Here is a 20,318-nt window from a genome sequence, read left to right on the forward strand (position 1 = left end):
CCCGGGGAACCGGGCCGGGAGAGGGGCCTCCCCGGCTCCCGCCGTCGGGTCCGCGCCGTCGGGTTTGGGACCGCGCCGCAGCCGTCCCGCTGCCCCGGGGACGGTTTATTTTGGGAGGGGTACACACGCACACGCGCCCACGCACACACACACGCGCAGAGAGGTGCGGTCCGCGCCCCCCGCCCGTGCCGAGCAGCGCACCGCGGGGGGGGGGAGGGGGGGGGGGCGGGCAGGTACTTACGGGCGAGGGCCGCGGAGCTCGGCCCGGGCCGGGGCCGCTCCGGCGCTGCCCCGGGGCGGCCGGGCTTAAGAGCCGTCCGGCGGGCGCAGGACAATGGCCGGGAGGAGGGGGCCGGGGAGGGCGGCGGGAGGCGGGGAGGGGACGGGGCCGCCCGCCGCCGCTCTCCCCCGCCGGGCGCGCTCGCTCCGCCCCCCCGCGTCTGGCGTAAACCCGGCGCCGGGCTAAAAGAAACGGCGAGCTACCGGCGCCCGGGGCTGGTGGCCGCCGCGCCGCGCCTCGCCCGCGCACGGCTCGCCGGTGCCGGCGGCAGCGCCCGGCCCGTCCCGGCCCGTCCCGCCGCGCCATGTCGCTGAGCCCCAAGCACACGACGCCCTTCTCGGTCACCGACATCCTCAGCCCGATGGAGGAGAGCTACAAGAAGTTCGGCGGCATGGACGGGGCGGGCGGGCTGGGCGCGCCCCTCGGGCCCTACCGCCAGCCGCCGGTGCCCGCCGCCGCCGCCGCCGCCGTTCCGCAGCACGTCGTGGCGGGGCCCACCGGGGCGGCCGCCTACCACATGCCCCACGGCGTCTCCCAGTTCCCGCACGGCGCCGTCGGGGGCTACTGCAACGGCGGGCTGGGCAACATGGGCGAGCTGCCCGCCTACCCCGAGGGGATGCGGAGCGGCGCGGCGGCGGGCGGCGGCTGGTACGGGGCCGGCGGCGACCCCCGCTACTCCAGCAGTAAGTGCGGGCGCGGGGCGGCGGGCGCGGGGCGGCGGGCGGGCGGGCGGGGGGAGCCGCTGCCCCCGACGGGGCGGCCGCCGGCGCTGAGCCGCCTGTCCCGCTCAGTCTCCAGGTTCATGGGCCCGTCGGCGGGGATGAACGTGGCCGGGATGGGCGGCCTGAGCGGCATCGCCGAGGGCGCCAAGGCGATCGTGCCGCTCCACGCGGCCCCGCGGAGGAAGAGGAGGGTGCTCTTCTCCCAGGCGCAGGTCTACGAGCTGGAGCGGCGCTTCAAGCAGCAGAAGTACCTGTCGGCGCCCGAGCGGGAGCACCTGGCCAGCCTGATCCACCTCACCCCCACCCAGGTGAAGATCTGGTTCCAGAACCACCGCTACAAGATGAAGCGCCAGGCCAAGGACAAGGCGGCCGCCCAGCAGCTGCACCCCGACGGCGGCGGCGGCCTCTGCCAGCAGCACTCGCCGCGCCGCGTCGCCGTGCCCGTGCTGGTGAAGGACGGCAAGCCCTGCCCGCCGCCGGGCAGCGGCGCCCCGGCCCCCGGGCAGCCCGCCCCCCCGACCCCCGCCGCCTCCGCCGGGGCGCTGCCCGCCGCCGCCCCCGCCGCCCACCCGCACCCCGGCTCGCTGGGGCAGGCGGCCGACCTGGAGGAGCTCTCGCCCAGCCCGCCGGCGCTGCACGGCCAGGTGCCCCCCCTGGCCCCCATGGACTCGGCCGGCGTCGACTACAACGGCGGCATGGTCAGCCCCAACCTGCTCTACGGCAGGACGTGGTAATCCGTGTGTGTCCCCCCCCGCCCCGCCCCGCCTCGCCCCGGCGTCGCCCCCGCCCTCCGGGACCGGACCCTCCCGGCCCCGACGGCCGCCCCGGCCCGGCGAGGCGCCTGCGGGGAGCCCCGACGGCCGCCCGTGGGCCCCCGCCTCGTCCGCGCCCCCCCGGCCCTCCGGCCTCGCGCCGGTTTTTTTTAGACTTTCCGGGGTTTTGGAAACTTGGACCCGAAGGCAGAGCCGCGGCGGGACGGGCGGCCGAGTGCGCGCACACGCGTGGGCGCAGGGCTGCGGGCGTGTGTCTGCGCCGCCACTTGCGTGTGTCCGTGTGTGCGTGTGCGCGTGTGTGTGTGTGTCCGCGCGTGTGTGTGTGTGTGTGCACGCGTGTTCGCGGCTCCGCGTCCCGTCCGCCTTCGTGCCGGTGTGCGCGGCCGCCGGGGGCCCGCCCGGGAGAGCCGCCCCGACGGGGCGCCCGGCCGGCGGGGGGGCGGTCGGGGGGGGGCGCGGGGCTCCGCTCCCGGCCCGGCCCCGCTCTCCTGCGGCCGCGCACCGGCAGCCAAACCCGACCGCACCCGGGAGCCCGCGCCGGTGCGCGTATACCTTACAGACCCATTGAACGCGAACAATAAATCTTCTGAAGTGCAACTTATCTCAGCAGAATTAATTTTATAAGGGTGCCCCTGAAGTGCAATTTCATTATTATTTGATTGAAGGTAAATTGAATTGTAACTCAAGGTCGAGGAGGCGGCGAGCGGCGGGCAGCCGCTGCCTTTTGGAGGACGGGGAGCGCCGGGGAGCGGCTGGAGCGCGGAGACAAAACAAATCCAAGCCTGGCAGCGGCGGAGGGTGTGTTGGCAGAAGAGCTCTGAAGCGCCGGTGCTCACATTTCAGGGGGGAAAACGTTTTTATCGTTATTATTAATTATTGCTTAGTAAGCGAATGTACGGGCGTGGACACGGTGCGCGGTCCGTGCAACCGCCGCGAAGACGGCGCCGCGAACCCCGGCGCTTCGCTAAGCTTCCGACGAGCTGCAGAGATCACGGAGACACCCCCCCACCTCACCCCCACCCCCCGGCAATTCCCGGGACCCCGCCCGGGGCCGGACACCGCTTCCCCGCCGGGAGAGGGGGAATCGGGCCCCGCAGCGGCCGGGGCCGCCGGGCTGGAGGAGGAACGACGGAGAGCGGTGGGACGGATCGGGGCCGCGGGGTTTGTCCCCTCGCCTCTTCCCCGAGGAAAGCCAGCACACCGGGAAACGCTTCTCGGAAGTTTCCGGCAATTTTTCTTTATTTTTAATTTAATTTTTTTTTTTTTTTTTTTTTTTTTAACAATAAAAGGAAACGTTCTCAAGAGTTGGCTGCTTCGTTCTCGGTGTACGTACAGATGCGGTTTGACCGCCCCCGGACAACCCCAAAATCCTCGTTTTTCAGCCTCCTTCTCAATCGCCAAGGGGATTTCGTTCCACGCACCCCCGCCTCTGCCCCGTCTCCGCCGTCCTCGGGGGGTCCGCTGAACCCCCAGCCCCTCCGGGGACTCCCCGGCCTCAGGGACCGCCGGGGCTCCGCGGCGCTCCCGGCTGCGCCGTGAAGGAGCGATTCTGGGGCGGAAAAAAACCGATTTCGGCTGCTGTGAGCCCGGGGACTGGCTCCCGGACCCCGTCCCAAGGGCCGGGAGGGGAAGGGGGGGATCCCCGCCGTTCCCCACCCGGCGGCCGCCGCAGGGGGTCTGCTCCCTCGGTGGACGGGGCGATGCGCAGGGACCCCCGCGGTTCTCCCCCCTTCCACGGCCGGGCTCGCACAGAGCGTTTCTCTCCGCCGGCTCCCGCGGGATGCGGCTCCCAGGGCCCGGGACGGCCCTTGGGAAGGGGATGGGTCTGAGCCCGGTGGGGTGAGTGAGCCCCCCGCTCCAACCCTGCTAAAGCAAAGGGGAAGGCATCAAGCTCAGCTCCGGCTTGGAAAACGCGCGTACGTAGAGCAGCTCTAGGACTGCCACGGGGATCCTGTCCCCAAGGGCTGGCCCCGCACAACCCAGCGGCTCCGGGTGCTGGAGAGCGCTGGGATGCAGCAGGGCCACGCGCCTGGGCAGGGGGATGCACAGGCAGCCGAAGCAAACAGCCAGCGGAGGGGTGACGCTCTATGGTCAGGCCCTGCGTCCCATCCCTGCGCGATGGTGCAGAGGAACCGAAGCCCCCGGTCAAGCGCGTTGCTCCAAGCACCGCTCCGAGGGTCCGGGTGGGCTCCGCATCTCCCAGGGCCGAGGACAGGCTCTGCTCGGGAACGCCAGCCAGCTTGGAGACTCGCAGCCGTCAGCCAAGGGGGTGAAGAGCTGGGCAAGGGGAAACCTGCAGGGACAAGCCCTTCCCAAAGCGGCCCCCCAGAATGTTTATCCAGCCCCATTTTTGTACCCCCCACCCCCAAACACAGGGAGCGAGGGACAAAAGCCCACTCGCACCCCAGGTTCCTCCTCGGGAGCAGGGGGCACCTTCGGCGGCGCAAGGATGAGCTACCCAGCTCGTTCCTCCAGCCTCGCACTCAACCACCGCATTTGCATGAAAATTCACGTTCGCTGCCGGTTTTGTTCTGCTCGGAACGCAAAATTACTTTTTTAAGACCCAAATATTTTCCGGGGAGAGGGAGAAGGCCATTGGCGAGGGCTGATGGCGTTTCCCAGCTCCGGGCAGGATGGCAACTCTTTGCATTACAATGAAGGATTCTGCTCCACCCTCAATCACTTGAAAATAATGAATCCAGTTTCACGATTTCTTCCTCCCAAGGTTACATTGGTCTGGTCTTTTTCCTCGCCGCTGGTGATTAACATCTGGGCCCTCGAAGGAAGGGCCTGAAAAACTACTCACGGGAGCGCCGTGCCTTGCAACCGTGCGTAGGGGCGACAGCAAAGCTTTGAAGTTTAGTGATGTATATGATACATGTGTTTAATGGAAGCGTCCGAGCGTGGCACAAGGGGAAGATGTTATGTTAGCATTAACGCTGCTCGCTTAACTGGATGCTCTCGTCATTTTTTTTTTCTTTTTGATTAAACAAAGATTTTAAACGCTACTGTAGAGGCTGCGTGGAATTATTTGCCAATGAATTAATATAAATGTGTGCGCACAGGTATAGATAGAAGATACAAACACGTTCTGGAGGGGGTTGGAAAGAAGCCACTTGATACTGCTCAGAATTTCAAAAGCCACTTTATAAAGCAAATAAAAATATTTACTGATTTGGTACACTCACATGGAAAATCCCTAGAAAGAGTGCTAAAAATGAATGGAAACTCTGTACTTTGCAGCTATTTTAAATTATATATCAAAACAGACAAATACACCTTCCGTGCTTGTTTATGTTACAATAACAAAGTCAAAAACAGGCACAAGTTGTAAAAGTTGAAATGTTTTACTTCAAAGTCCAAAAAAATCTCCTCTCTTTGTGAGAAATTCAAGGAAGCATCTGACAAGGAATACCGACAGACGTGTCTTTAAACACCGTGCTCCGCAGGCTGCCTGCTGTGTCTTCCCCGAGAGTTAATAAAATCCGATTTCTATGCATTCTTTAAAACTCCGTGTCCGTTTTCAGGCTCTTATGTGTGAAGTAAATGACGTTTGGAGTTCAGATTGACAGGCACAGCTAAGCACAGCTTGTATATGTAGTAAAGACAAAACAGCACTCCTACCTCATCAAATGTCTCACAGGCAAATTAGCAAGTCTAGTTTACTCGTGTTTTAGCAATACGCTATTTCCAAGCGACATAGCCCCCCACAAAAAAAAAAAAAAATCAGTTTGGTAAGAAATGTGCACATTTAAAACAAGTATCATAGTTTAAAAACTACAGGGGAGTTTCTTAAGGATTCCATTTCCCCCCCCCCAATTAATTAATAAGAACAAGAACAAAAACCCCAGACATTTTCTATACTTAAAAAAAAAACCAAACAAAACCAAAAACAAACCAACAAAAAAAACCCCCAACACACACACAAAAAAAACCAGTCAAGAGCTAATTCCAGCTGTATCTTCCTGAGGGAGGTGGTAGCGGGTAGGGCCTCCCGGGGCCATATGCCTACAAACAAACAGAAGCAAGCATTTATTTTTTGGATTAACATCACAGTAAACAAGTCAGCCGAGCTTCAGGCGCCACACAAAAATGAAACAATACATCCTTTGCACAGAAAGGTACCACAGGCAGAGCTGAACGTCCCTCAACAGCGTTTACAGATGCTCTCCTGGAAACACAAGCTTTAACTTCCACCAACGGAGAGCGGTTCTGTACAGCACCGGCCTCCGCTTCCAGCTGTACCGAGGGAGGAGCAACGCTTCTACATCAGAAACACATTCGCCAAAAGACAGCGCTGAGGACAAGTTATTTCCGAGCTGTAACACCTCTGCGTGTTCTTTGCTTTCAGCAGTGCTGGAAGCAAAGAGGTACAAAAACGTTAAAGCCACACACACACACACACACGTTCACACACACCTGGAGGGCAGATTTGAAATGCAGATTTTTAATTCCTACAGAAACGTGGGCTTTGCAGTATGTTTCCTTTGCCTGCTTTACACAGAGTAATGATGTAAATGTCATTTTTGTGGACTAAAGTATCAATTTGAGACGTGCGATGCCTGTATGCTGTTAGCAGGATTAGTCAGGCTTACTTTTTTAGAGGAAAAAAAAATAAATTTCCCTCAACTACCAGCTTTCTGCTGTAGCTGTAAGCAATCTTATGCTAAAGCAAGGCAGACATTTTTACAGATAAGTATTTTAAGGAAAAAAAATAAATTGTATTTGTTACAGAAGCAGCATTTTCCAGCACTCATTCGCTTTAAATAATAGGTGAAAGATGCCCAAATCCCACCTTGGAAATCATTCCAAATCAGATACGTTTTTGTATTTAAATTTAGATGAGGCATTCTGTACATCAACCATCCAGTGAAAAAGTCTGTCGGAAAAATTTCATAAAAAGTCCCCTTGAAACATGTAAAATTATTTCAAAACCTGACGTACTGCAGAGACCAGAAAGTTAATTAAATGTGATGCGCTAACGACAGCTATAGGGCTTGCTTTGTTTGTTTCGAACTTGGAGGGTTTTTTTGGTGGGTAGGGGAAGAGGGGCTTCCTTTTATTTCTTTGAGAGAGAAATCCATCTTTACCCTGTCCTACGGGGGCTCAGAGCGCGCCACGGAAACTGAAGAGGCAGCGAGCAAACCTGTGACAGGGGAGGTTGGCTTCAGCCTGCTCGTGTCAGGCGATCAAAAACGACTTTCTGAACAGAAACCGACTTGTTACACCCTGTTTTTAAAGGGGTCTGAAAGAGACGTGCAGACTACACTGTTTCCACTATCAGGAAGGTTTTATGTTTGTTTTCGGGTTTGACTGTAATCAATTAAAAAAGGAAACAAGTTGACTATATCCCTTAAAAAAAATCCTTCCAGTGACATAAATAGCAGCAGTCCCTGTACAGAACTACAGTTGAGAGGCCTTGTAAGAGCTGCACAAGACATTTATCCGGACATCCAGTTGTGTATTACTACAGACTAAAATAAAAATGTCAGACACCTGCACAACACGATCAGGTTTATTCTTTAGTTTTCTGGAACAGCTGGAAGACATCAAACAAATACCCACTACCGCAGAGCAACCCATATCCATGGCAGTTGCATTAATTTTGTAAGCACTTTGTAGCAGCGCGTTTATTAACCTCTTCAGACCATGTTCTGTATGCTGTAAAAAAAGAATGCAGAGGTGAAAGGGACCAAAGATAATTATTTATGCTGCTATGTGTCACCACTTCCACTTGAATCCCTTTTCAAGGCTTTAAAGCTTTGAAATTTACAGGCAGCAATGCTAGATTCAATTATTGGTATTGCACCCTAAACCCTTTAAGGTAGCTTCTAATTTTACTCCAGTGCTGTCAGCCCCGAGGAAATAATGACAGCTGAAAGTTCATTTAAAAATGACCAAAAAAAAAAAAAAAAAAAGAAAAAGAAGAAAAGAGGCAACAAAAATTTAAAAGGAGATAAGACACAGTTGGAAAGCAACACAACTGCAAAGGAAATTTTTTAAGGAAGCAAGTTTACTTGAGCTGAAAGATTTGTCCTTAATAACGATCACGTATGTGAATACAAATAAACCTGTCGTCACCACCCAGTTTTAACTTCGTTTCATGATCCAGCAGACAGGCGAAATACGTTTTGGGCAAGACTGCAATATCACCAAACAGCAGTACGCCTCCTATTTAATCATTCAGGTGGCAAACAGCTGGAGAGCTGGGAGGGCAGAGGTTTTCTGTCACCGCCAGGCTGTAGATGTCCACGATGCTCTGAGACCCCAGAGTTATGAGACACCTTTCCGACTGTGAACTAACAGGGGACGCCCTCCCTGAGCCCACGCTGCAACCATTTCTGGAAGACAGTTCCTGTTCACCTTTGTGATTCCAGCTGTAGCTGTTACGCATGAAGATTTAAGGTCGCGAATGAACTAGTTTAAGCACTGATTCCTTTTGCAAATATATCCACCTACGTTACCCAGGATAAAGGGTAGAGCAGAGTATGGTGTAGCAGACAGACTTTTTTCAAGTATCGATTTTCCAGCCCTAGTTAAATACCACCCAAACTCCACCAGCATCAAAATCCTCCACTGATTTTTCTACGTTATTACAGCGGCCCCTGTTATGGATTAGTGCAATTATGCATTTATTCCTTTGTCTCCAGTGTTTTGGGTAAACCTGTGTAACACAAAATGAAAGATTTTTGAAAACTGATCCTATCGATACACCTCATCCAAATTTGAAACATACTTAAAAAAAACAACCAACCATTGGGGACTAGTTGGGCAGCACAGCCAGGATTCAAGCCCCACTGTTTCCCCATTAAGCCTAATGCGATCATAACCCAGGCTGTCTAATTTTGCTTATAGCCAAAACCAGCCCTGGAAGGATTTGTACTGGTAATGCCTCCCCACTATACTTGGAGCAAGAGTACACGGTGGCATACTTGCCTCTCTTTTTCCCCCGTTTCTTGCTGCAACACCAATACGACAACTGAACGAGCTAAAGACAATTCTTACTCCAGTCTTAAAAGCCTCCTCTGCACCAAAAATGCTTCAGGGTAGGAGTCGGGGGGGGGGGGGAGAAGGGAGTCTCACTGCTGCTAACAAGGGTTCAGTCGAACAAGAGTTTAAGAGCTGGGAGGGCTGGGGCAGGCTGCTTGCTGGCTATAGATCTTTTCAGCAGCACCATGTAATCCTGCTGTCGGCAGACAATGCTGAGAACAGTATTAGCAGCTCACAGGCTGTTTCTGCTGGGCTTCGGTCCTGACAAGCTGAACCAGACAGAGAAGCACACGGCACTCTGCAAAAAGCTTCCCCAGCAAAGGCCAAAGGCTCTTCTCTTAGAAACTTGGTTTGACAGTACATGTTTTTATTGTATTAGCTGCCTCAAAACCCCCACACCATAACGACGACATGGTGCAAAAGCGGTCGTGATAGATAGCGCTACCCGAGTCTCCCAACCAGAACAGAAAAGAAAAACATAAAGCAGATAAAGAATCAGAGAAGTGGTAAAAATGCTGTAAGACGGCTTTCACATAGGCTCTATGACATTACAATTTAAATAGGTTGTACTTGCAGTCCCTGCTGTATAAGCAAAAAAGACTGGGATATTATCCAATACACACACTGCAGGACAGAGTTTATACCTACGTGAAAATGGCTATATGCTGCCAATAACATGGAGAAACAGTCCCAGAAATCAAACACCAAATTTGACTGTGTTTGTGCTGTACCGTGTAACACAAATGCTTGCGTACTAGGGAGATGGGCAGGCTGGGAAGAAGAAAAGAAAAACTAAGAGCGTACACTAAAAAGTGACTTGTCTTGAGCACGCTTGTGAGAGGTAGCTGAACCAGGTCCCAACAGAAGGCAAATTTCAAACAGTTTGTGCCTTAGTTTCCATGTAAAGGATTGGGAAATAGTGCTGTTACCAAGCAGCTGAGTGCTCTTCCTCCTCTTTCCCCATTACTGGTCAGTAACCTTCCCACAGCTGAGTAATAGTTCTGACTTACCAAAACAGCAACGGAACTTAAAGTTTAATAGAGATATCTGAAATTTGTTTTAAACTAGTATATAGCATTGTAAATACTCAAATTTCTAGTACAAGAGTATATGCAGATTATGTTTTTACTGGGAACACACACACAAAAAAAATCACATAAGCAAAAATCACCTGCTGTTTTCAAGAAGCATTTTCATTCCGTGGCATTTTCATAAACTGATGACAAAGTCACCTATAATTTTGGATGAGGTTCTCCTATCACATTCACTTGTTTTTATTTAACCACACAAAGCTATTTTCACGTGTACTTTCAGACATGTTTATTTCTCTGGCTACTAGAATCTAACATTTGCATTTAAGTAGTTTTTCAGCTAAGAGAAAGCCAATAAACATTCAAGGGGAAAAAGTAATGAAGTCTTAAGAATCTACATTTTAAACATACTGGGGAGAAACCCTTCTATCTCCAAAACGTGTAGCTGATAGATTTCCTTACAGAAGAGGAAGACACTGTTTGAAATACTTGCCTTCAGATTATGTTTTCTCAGGCTGCAAGAAGCGTGTGACTGGGTAGCATGTTTGATCTACTTTTAATGAAAAGCGGCGGCGGCACAGTCATGGCGTGGGCCCTGTGCCAGGGGTGCGCACGGAGGGGCTGGACAAGGCTGGGAAGCTTACCTGTCAGTGCTTTCACTGGTGACACGGTTACCGGGCTAAAACCGGCTCAGGAATGCCTACCTATGCTGCATTCACTCTCCACAGCCACACACGAAGGAAGCCTCACTCAGGAGGAGAACAAAACGCGCAAAATGGGGCAGCGTTTTCATACCTGCCTTCCCCTGTCCATCCGATCTTCAGGTCTCTGTGGGTAACTCATTGGTCCGCCCAGCCCCTGGTACTGACTTGGCTGGTACTGATTTTGGGATTGCAGCATGCGGTTCCAGGCAAGAAGAGGAGCAGCCCCAGCAGTTCTGTGTAAAGAAGAAACGCACTGCAGCATGAACTTCGCTCCTAGAGAGAGTTTCACACCACTAAATCCAAGTTTCTATAGTCTCGTATGATAAGTGATTCGATTTGTCGCAGAGTTAAACACTGTCACATCCAGCTATGCCTGCAGCGGTACTGCAGATGGCCAAGTCATTAGAGAGAAACTGGGGAGGGGGCAACATCTTCCAAGATTCTCCTACCAAAAGGCCACATTTGCTTACTGCTTCCTTCATCACAGCTTGAAAGCTACAGAACTTTCTGTAGTATTTTTATATATATGCACACACCCCCTGAACTTTCTGGTACTACCACAAGCAGCAAATTCAATTTTACAAATCAGAGATTTTTCAAATTCCTTGGAAGGATTCTGTCCACCTTTTATTTTAGGGGCAAATTTGCCAATTCATCCGCACTGATCTTGAACGTAGATTAAAACCCAGATATCACCAAGTTAGCTAAACGTAACACACCATCCAAAGAGTAAACATGTGCGATACAGGAGAATGAGGCTTTCTTTTCTAAATGTCCAGACTCTTTCTGGGAGTCCATTCTTTCTAGTTAATTGCAGGTTGCAAATGAATTCTTACTGCGAGTATTCTGAATCTAGGGTAGGGGCCTTGGCTGCTTTTTCCCATCCATTATTCTGCTCAATATGTCAGAAGGTCTGATCGGGAAGAAACCTTTTCAAGTTCTATTGATGCCGTTTTCAATTGACCATGGTGACCTAGCAACATAAGCACTAATTGGCATGGACTGACTGACATTTGGTGTACAGTTTATATGGGAACGCAAATTCAACATCCATTATAACCTAGTTTGCCATCCTAGATTACTAACAGCAAGAAATGTTTTAATTGCCTTCAAGTACCTATTCTAACATTACAATTATAAAGCAACAGGTATAATACATCAAATCACTGTTTGATTAAAAATATTTAGAAAAATGATATAGCCATGATATAGTCTTTAAAGCTGAGCACGTGTAAGGGTACAATTCCTTACAGAATTCATAGCAGTTAAGTTTTGCAGTACAATATATCGTTGTAAAGGAAAAACAATGGATAGTCGAGACAGTTAATCTTTTCTGACCCCCGTTTAAGAGCGAGTCAGTCGGCCAGCCTGCCGAGAGACAGGAATAGCAGCGAGCATGAGCACTGCGTTTCACATTTACCTGCTGCACTGCTGAACTGAGTCACTTTGTATGTCTTCAGAGAGCCTCTGCCTAGATTTGCTGGATTAAATTGGCGGGACTTCAGCCTTGGAGGAGTAACCCTACCCAGAGGCCGATATATTCTTTCAAACACACGTGGAGTTCAGGGAGGAGGTATGACTTTCGTGACCAAGGGAGGATTCACAGCCAGCTGTACGGTGTTGGGCAAACTGAGCTTTGAGCAACTGAGGAAGCGATGCTGGGAGAGGAAGGACTTTTAAACACACGTTCCACCAGCAGGAACAGAGGCAAAGTTGCAATCAAGACAGGTAAACATAAGATTAAGATGAATGAAAACCGTCGTTTTGGACCTGAAGGCTTTCTGGTTTTGGATGCAAATTGCTTTTGGTTTCACACTAAAGCCTGCAAGACAGCTGCTCTACCTGGTCAGATTAAGACCTGCCTGAATTTTAGAAAGGCCAAAGAAAATCCTACCATCTCTACAAATGAAATAACTTGATTCCTGTTTATAAAAGTATGAGTCTTACCTGATAAATATGCAACTGGTAAATACAATGTGCAATACATGTACTAAAAATGAACATGCACAAAAGCTAAGTGGTGATACTGAACTGTGTGGTTTTATTTTTAAGCTTCAGAGGTATGTCTAGAAATGCACAATGTTATCCAAATCATTCATTAGGAGGAGCAGTACTGTATTTCATGTCAATAGCACATTACAGTTTCAGGGACTAAACACTCAAAATCAATATTCTAAGTATGATATTCCTTTTGATTAAGTATTTTAAGTACTAACTTCCCCCCCCTATTCCTGGAAAACAGCAGACTCTCCAGGAAGAATACACTGATCAGCCTTAAGGAAACCTACAGGGAATTACCTATATAGCCCCAGCTCTAGGGCTTCCATCAACAGTCACTCTGTCTCTACAATTCTGCTAATGTGCTGGTGATAAATACCCTCAGCGACTGATGACCACAGGCCAACACTTGCTACGTGCCTGGACCGGGAAAGTTTGAGACAAATTTCATTTGATATTAATATGCATTTGGCACAGAGTTTAAACTTTTTATTTTAATAAAGTGCTGCTTAGTGAAAAGGTGGGATATTTAACAAACAAAACACACTAATATCACTACTATGTTGGGGCATTTTTACTTTCAGGCCATCTGAAAGAGTGAAATTAGTGATTTTCAGTTAGAACCACTACATATTCTAGAGGATAAACCTAGCAGGAAAAGAAAAAAAAAAGCTGCAATGCATTTTCTGATCTTAAAGCCAGAAAAGCAGCTTACACCTTTTTGTTGCTCTTGATTCACAGAACTATGTACTATTTTTAAAAACCAAAATTTTAGATTTTCATCTGGTAAACAGAAATCAAAAAATTATAGTCCTCACAGCACTTGACTTCATGTTCGTCTAGTGGAAGTATTAACTGGTGATTCAAATTACCTAGGGTGGAGATTTGTACAGAGCAAAGCTGTGCCTCGCGGGTAACAAAAAAGAATTGTGCCACTTGGAATATCACATGAGTTCACATTGGCAGAGTTACTCAAATGTACTATCCAGAGTTATGTCAACTTATGATTAAACTAAAGCATATACATACAGGATAGCTAAAATACAACTTCAGGAAACTTTATAAAGTAAAACATTTCTGTGTTCCAACCTCAGCCTCTTTGGAAATCTCTTCTGTGAGCAGGTTAAGCAAAAGGATTTGCTTAACTGGATTACAAATTTACATCAGCCAGGAAACCAGGTAGCAAATATATATAACACCTCTGAAACATATCAGATCACCAGCACTGAAGGCAAGAGCATGAAATCTCCAGTAACACAGCCCAGTCGGACCAGGGCCCGAACAGGACATGCTGAAAGGTGTCCTGTTCAACGGCAACTCACCGATTTTATTTTACTTGCTGCACACTGAATTGCATCGCTAAATTTAAAAGAAATAGATCTTATGCAGGAGACAAGATCATCTGGGTTATGAAGAAGCAGCTTTACGCTATTGGGCTTTTTCCACCCAGGCCTGTGAACCAAGCTAGTTTCGCCCCCGCTGCAATACTCTATCCCTGAAATAGCACAAAAGGCTCAAAGCTTTCCTGGCAGGGACAGGGCTCCTTGCTTATCCCTTGCTTGATGTCGCAAATCAAGGATATCGTAGCCTCCTGCCAACCCACTTCATTTGAAAAGGCTGGAGCCGGGGCTGGCCTCTCCCTCAATTACTTTCTCCCTGGGAGCAGAGGTGACAGAGAACAGAAATTCCTCGCTGCTCTCCCCGGCGGCACCTTGTTGCTCCTGGAGCACCTGAAGCCGCAGCAGCAAGCGGGGACAGCCTTGGGGGTAGCGGTATGGGAAACTGGCAGCTCCCAGGGAATTAACTGGGAAACTGAAAACCTCTTGGGGGAGGCGGTGGTGGTGTTCAGTTCAACAGGTTCAGCCATTTTTTCTTGCACTAAGCCTATCTATGCTTCTGTTTAAACTTTTGCTTAGGTCTCCGTGCTTATCTCTGTATGGCAACTAGCTCAACATCAGCCCTAAGCATCGGTTCGATTTGTTTCCCAAATCAAACGGCTTCCAAGAACGTGGCAAAGCTACTTATCCTCAGCACTGAAACTGGCAAATTAGTGATTTTCATAAGCCATCAGAGGTATAACAAAGCACCATCGGGGAGGGAAAGCATTGTAAATATACTGTTGTCACTCGAAAGCTAGAACAGCATTCTCCAAGCTTCTCTAAAGCCTATTTTCTAGGTGAAGATGATACATCTTCAACTTAAAGTCACCTCAGGTGACACCAGTTTCCTCAAGTTTGGGAACTGAATAGCGAGGTCAATAACGCAACACTAGAAGCACGCTGGACAGGTTAGCAGATCGAATCACAGACACCATCTATCTGCAAAAATGCTTTGAAGCACTTGGGCAGTGTGCGGTCACTTCTAAAAATATTAGCACAAACCAAGCACAGTAACCTTATGATAGGATTCTGATTAGAGACAGTTGATTATCACAATTTGTAATAAAAATGTGTATTTAAAGTGAGAAACAAACAACTTCTGGCTGAAAGAAGTTATTTATACGTGAATTGAGAAACTAGTCCACTTTGCAAAAATAAACAGCCTGGTAAAATGATAAAAGTATAGCATTGTAAAAACAATGACAAGTTACAGACCTGTAGCAATATTTCACAAAATGGTACTATGTAAATTGGATTTAATTAAGGTTTGGGAATAGCTTTGTCCCAGGGACAAAGTAATATTAAAGTTTGTAACGCAAGATTCATTTATAATGCAATATTCCACATTGATGTGGCACAGGACAAGGGAGCTGGACTTATTTCAATAGGGATCAAAATGGTTGCCATGGAAAGCGTGATTGCGGAGAGCTCAATAAATTCTCCCAAAGCTGATATTTTCAATGGTTAACATTTGCAAATAAAACCATGAAAAAAGAAAGAGTTGTGCCTCAGAGCAGAAACTTCAAAGATCTCGCATACGCTCTCATTCCTCCATAAATATAAATAAATATCATTATTCATAGCTTTCACAGGTATGCTGGAGTTTATAAAGTCCATCTGACTTAAGGACATACAACCTATCAATGAAGGAACGCATGTAAAACATCCCTTATTATCAAACCATGTCACATTCCTTCTATTCGATGGCACTTATTGGGCTGCAGATTCCATAATCCTTCCCTGAGTCCCTTCTGCATTTAATTCAGTTCAGTCTTAAGTAGTTAAAGAAACTGTTTTCAGTGGCAACTAATAACTACTGACCTACAGTGACACTGCCCTACAATAGGCTTGTCAGGCCTGAAAAACTTGTACCAAAGAAGCTGATTAGGACTTCAAGAGGTTTGTAGCAAGAATCAATGGCTAGTCTGTACTAATGCTGCGGTTGCGGCACAGAAATGATAAAAGTGGAACACCATTAGTTATGCCTCATTAAGCTCCACAGCCCTCCTAAAAAGAAATTTGTTTAGCCTGTCCAAAATCTAATGCAGTTTTAAGCTCTCTGTGTTCAATTTCATAGTATCTCAAAAGCTTCAATAAGATAAAGGCCAAAGAACCAAGAACGGTACCAAAGCACCAACAGTAAAGTTAATTTTGAAGTCTGAGTTTTAATGGAAAGTGGTTTTGCCTTTTTTTAAAAATACAAAGTACTCAAAGCCTTTTAAAGGATGAACACCACATCGTGCGCTCACAAAATATAAATAAATCATGGACATTAATTAACTTAAAAAAACCCTGCTGTACAGCATGATTTCAACAAATTTAAACAACAAAGTCCAAAACAAAGAGGGAAAAAAAAGTTGGGAAGCCTGGCAGAACCAAGTACACCCTCCCGGCCACATTTTACAAAACTTCAATCCCTCCTGCCTTACCTTTGTGGCGTCTGTTGAAACAAGGGTGTAGGACCTCGCCAAGACTCCTGGGGTCTAAGATCTAGAGGGTAAAACAAAACGTTAAAATAAAAAAAGAGCAAGTATACTTAAAGAACTGTGCTCTTCCACATGCCTGAGAACTACTTGTTTTAAGAAGTCAAACAGAAAAGCTCAAACTGGATGTACTACCAAATACATTTCACCAAGTCGCTGGTTACTATTGCTGATTTTGATAGAGCCCTTATGTCCATCGGTGGCAAGCTTAGTATTAACTAATAAAAGGCAACTTTTTTTTTTTTATTAGGTCCAATAAGCTTCAAGTTATAAGAAGAATAAATTTTAATCGCTAGAACTAGCATTGGTTAGTGCTTGGACACCTCACAGGTATCTTCTCTTGAATTTTTAAAAATGCAAAACCATGTCTGTTACCATAACGACTGAAGACTTCATTTAATGTTTACATTTCTTACAAGTACATTCATCACTACACTATATGAAAAAATAGATACATACACACACACACACCGCTGTGTCATCATCATAACACACCATGTCTGTGAGCAACAAGTATTGAATACTCAAAATATGTGTAAGTATCCCTCTGATTAGGCTAAGTTATTCTATAAAGCAAACTAAAAGAACGGCCAAGAGCACGTAATAAAGTGAACAGTTCCACTTTATTCACGTTTAAATATATATATAGTTATATTTAGGATATATTTAAAGATTGTAAAAATATATTTAGAAGTTAACCTAGACAATATAATAATCTATAATATAATAAAAAAAAATCTCTTAATGATCTCTCCGATAATGTAATGAGACTGAATTAAACCTTTTCGGGTAAAAACCTGGCCAGAGACCTAGCACTGCAGTTATAAGAAACTGCAGTGAAAAAGACCACCCACTTCTCAATTGTTTCTTCTACCCAAACTAACTCTTTACAAAGACGTAGCAGTAACAACATTGCTTTAACAGGCCATGCAATTAAACAGTTGTTGTTCTTCTAAATAAACTGGTCAGTAAACAGGATAAAAGAAGCAGCTAATCAATAGCTCCCCAGTCAGTCCACAACACTCGAATTGTGCATCAATCAAAAGCTTCAGTTTCAGTGACACCTTTGATTATTTTCAATGGTGTTTAAGTGTGACCTAATTTCAACAGCTGGTTCCAGAAGTTGTCTAATGGATGTACTGCGATGGGACAGTAACGCCCTGTTAAACTGCCAATATTCAAGTACACTAAAGCTTTGCAATAATTTGAAAGAAAAGGGGGGAAAAAAAAAAACCTAGAGGGGAAAGAAAAAAAAAAAAATCTGTGCCTCTCTCCTAACTCTGGCTGGATTGTCTGCAGGCTGTAATGGTCTGACCCGGACAGAAACCTTTCACGGCAGCACTCGAGCGCGCAGGGGAGGGTGCGGGCAGCCCCATTGAAGATAACACCGTTTCATCAGGGGAGATAAATTCTGATCCCCAGCAGCTCCGCTGTTCCCGCCTGGGCCTCCTCTGGGCAGAGCTAATCCAGCCCACCCAGCCCAGCAATGGCCTGAGCTGCAGAGGGGTACACGCTGTATTTTATTTATTTAGACCTGCAGGTGTCCTAGGCCTGGCTCAGTTCTCCTTTTGCTTGCTGGGAGACACAAACTTCCAGAAAAAAAACCTATATTCCAGGAAGAATAACGGCCATGTTTCCCCCACCCTTCTCCTCTGTGCAGGCTGAGCTAGGCAAGACCCCCAAGTGTCCGGACAATTATACAGACTAACACAGTCTCTCCCTCCCTGGTCAGAACGTCACATTTTAATTGAAGTTTATTAACACGTTTTCCATTCCACTGCCAGGGTCAAATGGTGCCCTAGTGAGAAACCCAGGGAGATGATGCTGGTCTCGCCCTGGTACAGTGTTTCCCATTCATACAGACCCCTGCTTAAGGGCTAGTTAAAAACATGTGTCCTATTTAATCACTCTCTCTCCATCTGAAAAAGAAAGGACCCAGCTCTCCTGCTGTAACCACACCTTTTTGCAGCTGTAGGGAACAGTTTAAGAAAGAGTTTAATAAAATCATCGTAAAAATGTTTAAAGCCACCTTATTACTATTCATTTGAATGGCTCCGACAGAGAACAATCTTTGAGGGAAAAAGCTTGAAGCAGTGAATTGCACTTCAAAAAGGTACGAAATCGGAGAAGAAATGACAATTAATATTTTCTTCAGTCTTCAAAACTTAGGCATTTCCTAGAGCTATAAGGCCAAATAAACTGCCTTCTCTAGCAGCTCCTCAAGTAACAATTTATCTAATCAGTGTGGCAATCAAAGACGAGATTTTGTGTTTACTGATTGCGCTAATCAAAATCACTTTTCAAATGCAGCTAATTGACAAGTTTACTGACTGAAATGAAAGTCATAAATCAGATACCCTGTGCTGCAGAAACCAAATATGCCATTCAGAGAGTACTGCCATACTGCACTTGACTCCCCAAGTTATCAGCACAGACAATTATTCATCAACTGAAAATTGGCACATCAAAGTCAAATCAGAGAACAACACTAAGGAACACCCACAGCAGGTTCTTGAGGAAGAGATGGCACTTTGGTCGACCGCATTGCCCTTCTGGAGTCTAATTTTACTTCATCGTACATATAAAAACATAATACATAAACCGAAAAGTTGCTCTGCATCAATCTCACAAAACGTGGGAATTTTAACCACATCAGCTCTAGTTTTTCAGGAACGTGTGTGTTCCGGATGCTTCCCAATCCAATTATGCCACAACATACAGCTGTTCTCTCACAATTATACAGCTGACGAACGTGACTTTGACACAAGTGATAACCCGCCCCCATTAAGAAAACTCAGCATATGCCTTCCCATTCCTTCTAATTTGATTTTCTAGTCCAAGATATCTGTGCTTTGACAGAGACATTTGTGCTTGAACTGAAGGGGGTAACTGCAAAAGGCAAGAAGATAGCTGTGCTGCCAGATCCAGGAACACCTTTTGGTACTCCTCGACAGAACGCTGTCTGGGTGAAATTGGCCCAGGTGCTCAATTCTGACCACAAACTTCCATTGGAGCAAACGCACTGTCCATGCAGACTGTTCCTGTTCAATAAGGTGACCACCACCAACTGCAGTGGGGTTCAGAGAGTTGCTGACACACTCCCATCTTGACAGGTTTGCTTCACACTCAAGCTGCACAATCCATAATCCAGGATGTGTTACAGTGTCCGGATGTGGTCCCATTTGCAAAAGCATCCTTCAGCATGAATGTCACAAAGACTGATTTCAGCAGAAATTTGGGGCTACGACACTTGGAGGTATTCTTCTAACAAGGGTTTAAGCAAGGGTTTAACCCTTTTACCAGGGTCTCTGCCTGGTAAAAGAGGAGTTAAGACACAGACGGCCACTTGGCATTGATTAAGTCAACCGCCACTGTAGTTAGTTGTAAAGACTTCACATTGCAGTCAGTTTAAATCACAAGTTAATTAGAGTTTAAGACTAATCTCCTAGGACAGCTTGGTATCGTTAGTAGAAGAGGAGGAGAAACACAACAAAATTAACTGACAAAGAATACATTCGCAGCATGTTGCACTGCGGTGTCCCATGAAAACAGAGAGTGCCAGGAACCAGCTTCTCGACTCTGGGATGAAGAGCCCTGGAGAGCAACAGCAGGCACACAACCCCTGCTTTGTGAAAAAGCCTTTGTACGACGACTGCCAGCAGCGCACGAAGCAGCACGCCACAACGGCGGCTGGAGGGACCAGGACCAGCAGGTTGACCTGGCACCTCTTTCTGTTGGACGAACAGGAAAGCACAAGATCAACCTTTGCCTAATGGAAAAACCAACATTAAGGAAAGTGGCACAACAAGAGAAAGAAAAAGAAAAAAAAAAAGAGCACCTTGCTTTCAGATTTGCCAGGCACACCTGCAGAACAGCAACTGGGGATGCCCGAGGCAATTTGAGGGTGAGGAAGGAGCAGGCAATGAGGGGAGGAAGGGATGTGTGAAAGAAAGCCACC

The 20,318-nt window shown here is 47.9% G+C and overlaps 2 protein-coding genes across 3 annotated transcripts in view; one reads left to right on the forward strand and one right to left on the reverse strand.

The window, feature by feature from the left end:
* The first annotated feature begins 584 nt into the window (after positions 1-584).
* On the forward strand, positions 585-1,736 carry NKX2-4 (NK2 homeobox 4). Of its 2 annotated transcripts, XM_076335604.1 has the most exons (3): positions 585-963; positions 1,072-1,526; positions 1,596-1,736. In XM_076335604.1, exons 1-3 carry the CDS (start codon positions 585-587, stop codon positions 1,734-1,736), a joined length of 975 nt encoding a protein of 324 aa, XP_076191719.1. The 2 variants fall into 2 exon arrangements, with proteins under 2 accessions (XP_076191719.1, XP_076191718.1); XM_076335603.1 differs by having other exon boundaries at positions 1,072-1,736.
* A 3,167-nt stretch (positions 1,737-4,903) lies between these two features.
* The window catches only part of XRN2 (5'-3' exoribonuclease 2), a 51,810-nt gene continuing 36,395 nt past the window's right edge, over positions 4,904-20,318 (reverse strand). The window contains exons 28-30 of the mRNA XM_076335256.1: positions 16,307-16,367; positions 10,592-10,733; positions 4,904-5,783 (exon numbers count right to left, since the gene is read on the reverse strand). Coding sequence (XP_076191371.1) covers positions 5,721-5,783; positions 10,592-10,733; positions 16,307-16,367 — 266 coding nt within the window. The 3' untranslated portion in view covers positions 4,904-5,720. The remainder of the gene's footprint in view (positions 5,784-10,591; positions 10,734-16,306; positions 16,368-20,318) is intronic.

This window comes from Aptenodytes patagonicus, chromosome 3 (genome assembly GCF_965638725.1).
Source record: "Aptenodytes patagonicus chromosome 3, bAptPat1.pri.cur, whole genome shotgun sequence".
In the NCBI taxonomy this organism is placed as follows: domain Eukaryota; kingdom Metazoa; phylum Chordata; class Aves; order Sphenisciformes; family Spheniscidae; genus Aptenodytes; species Aptenodytes patagonicus.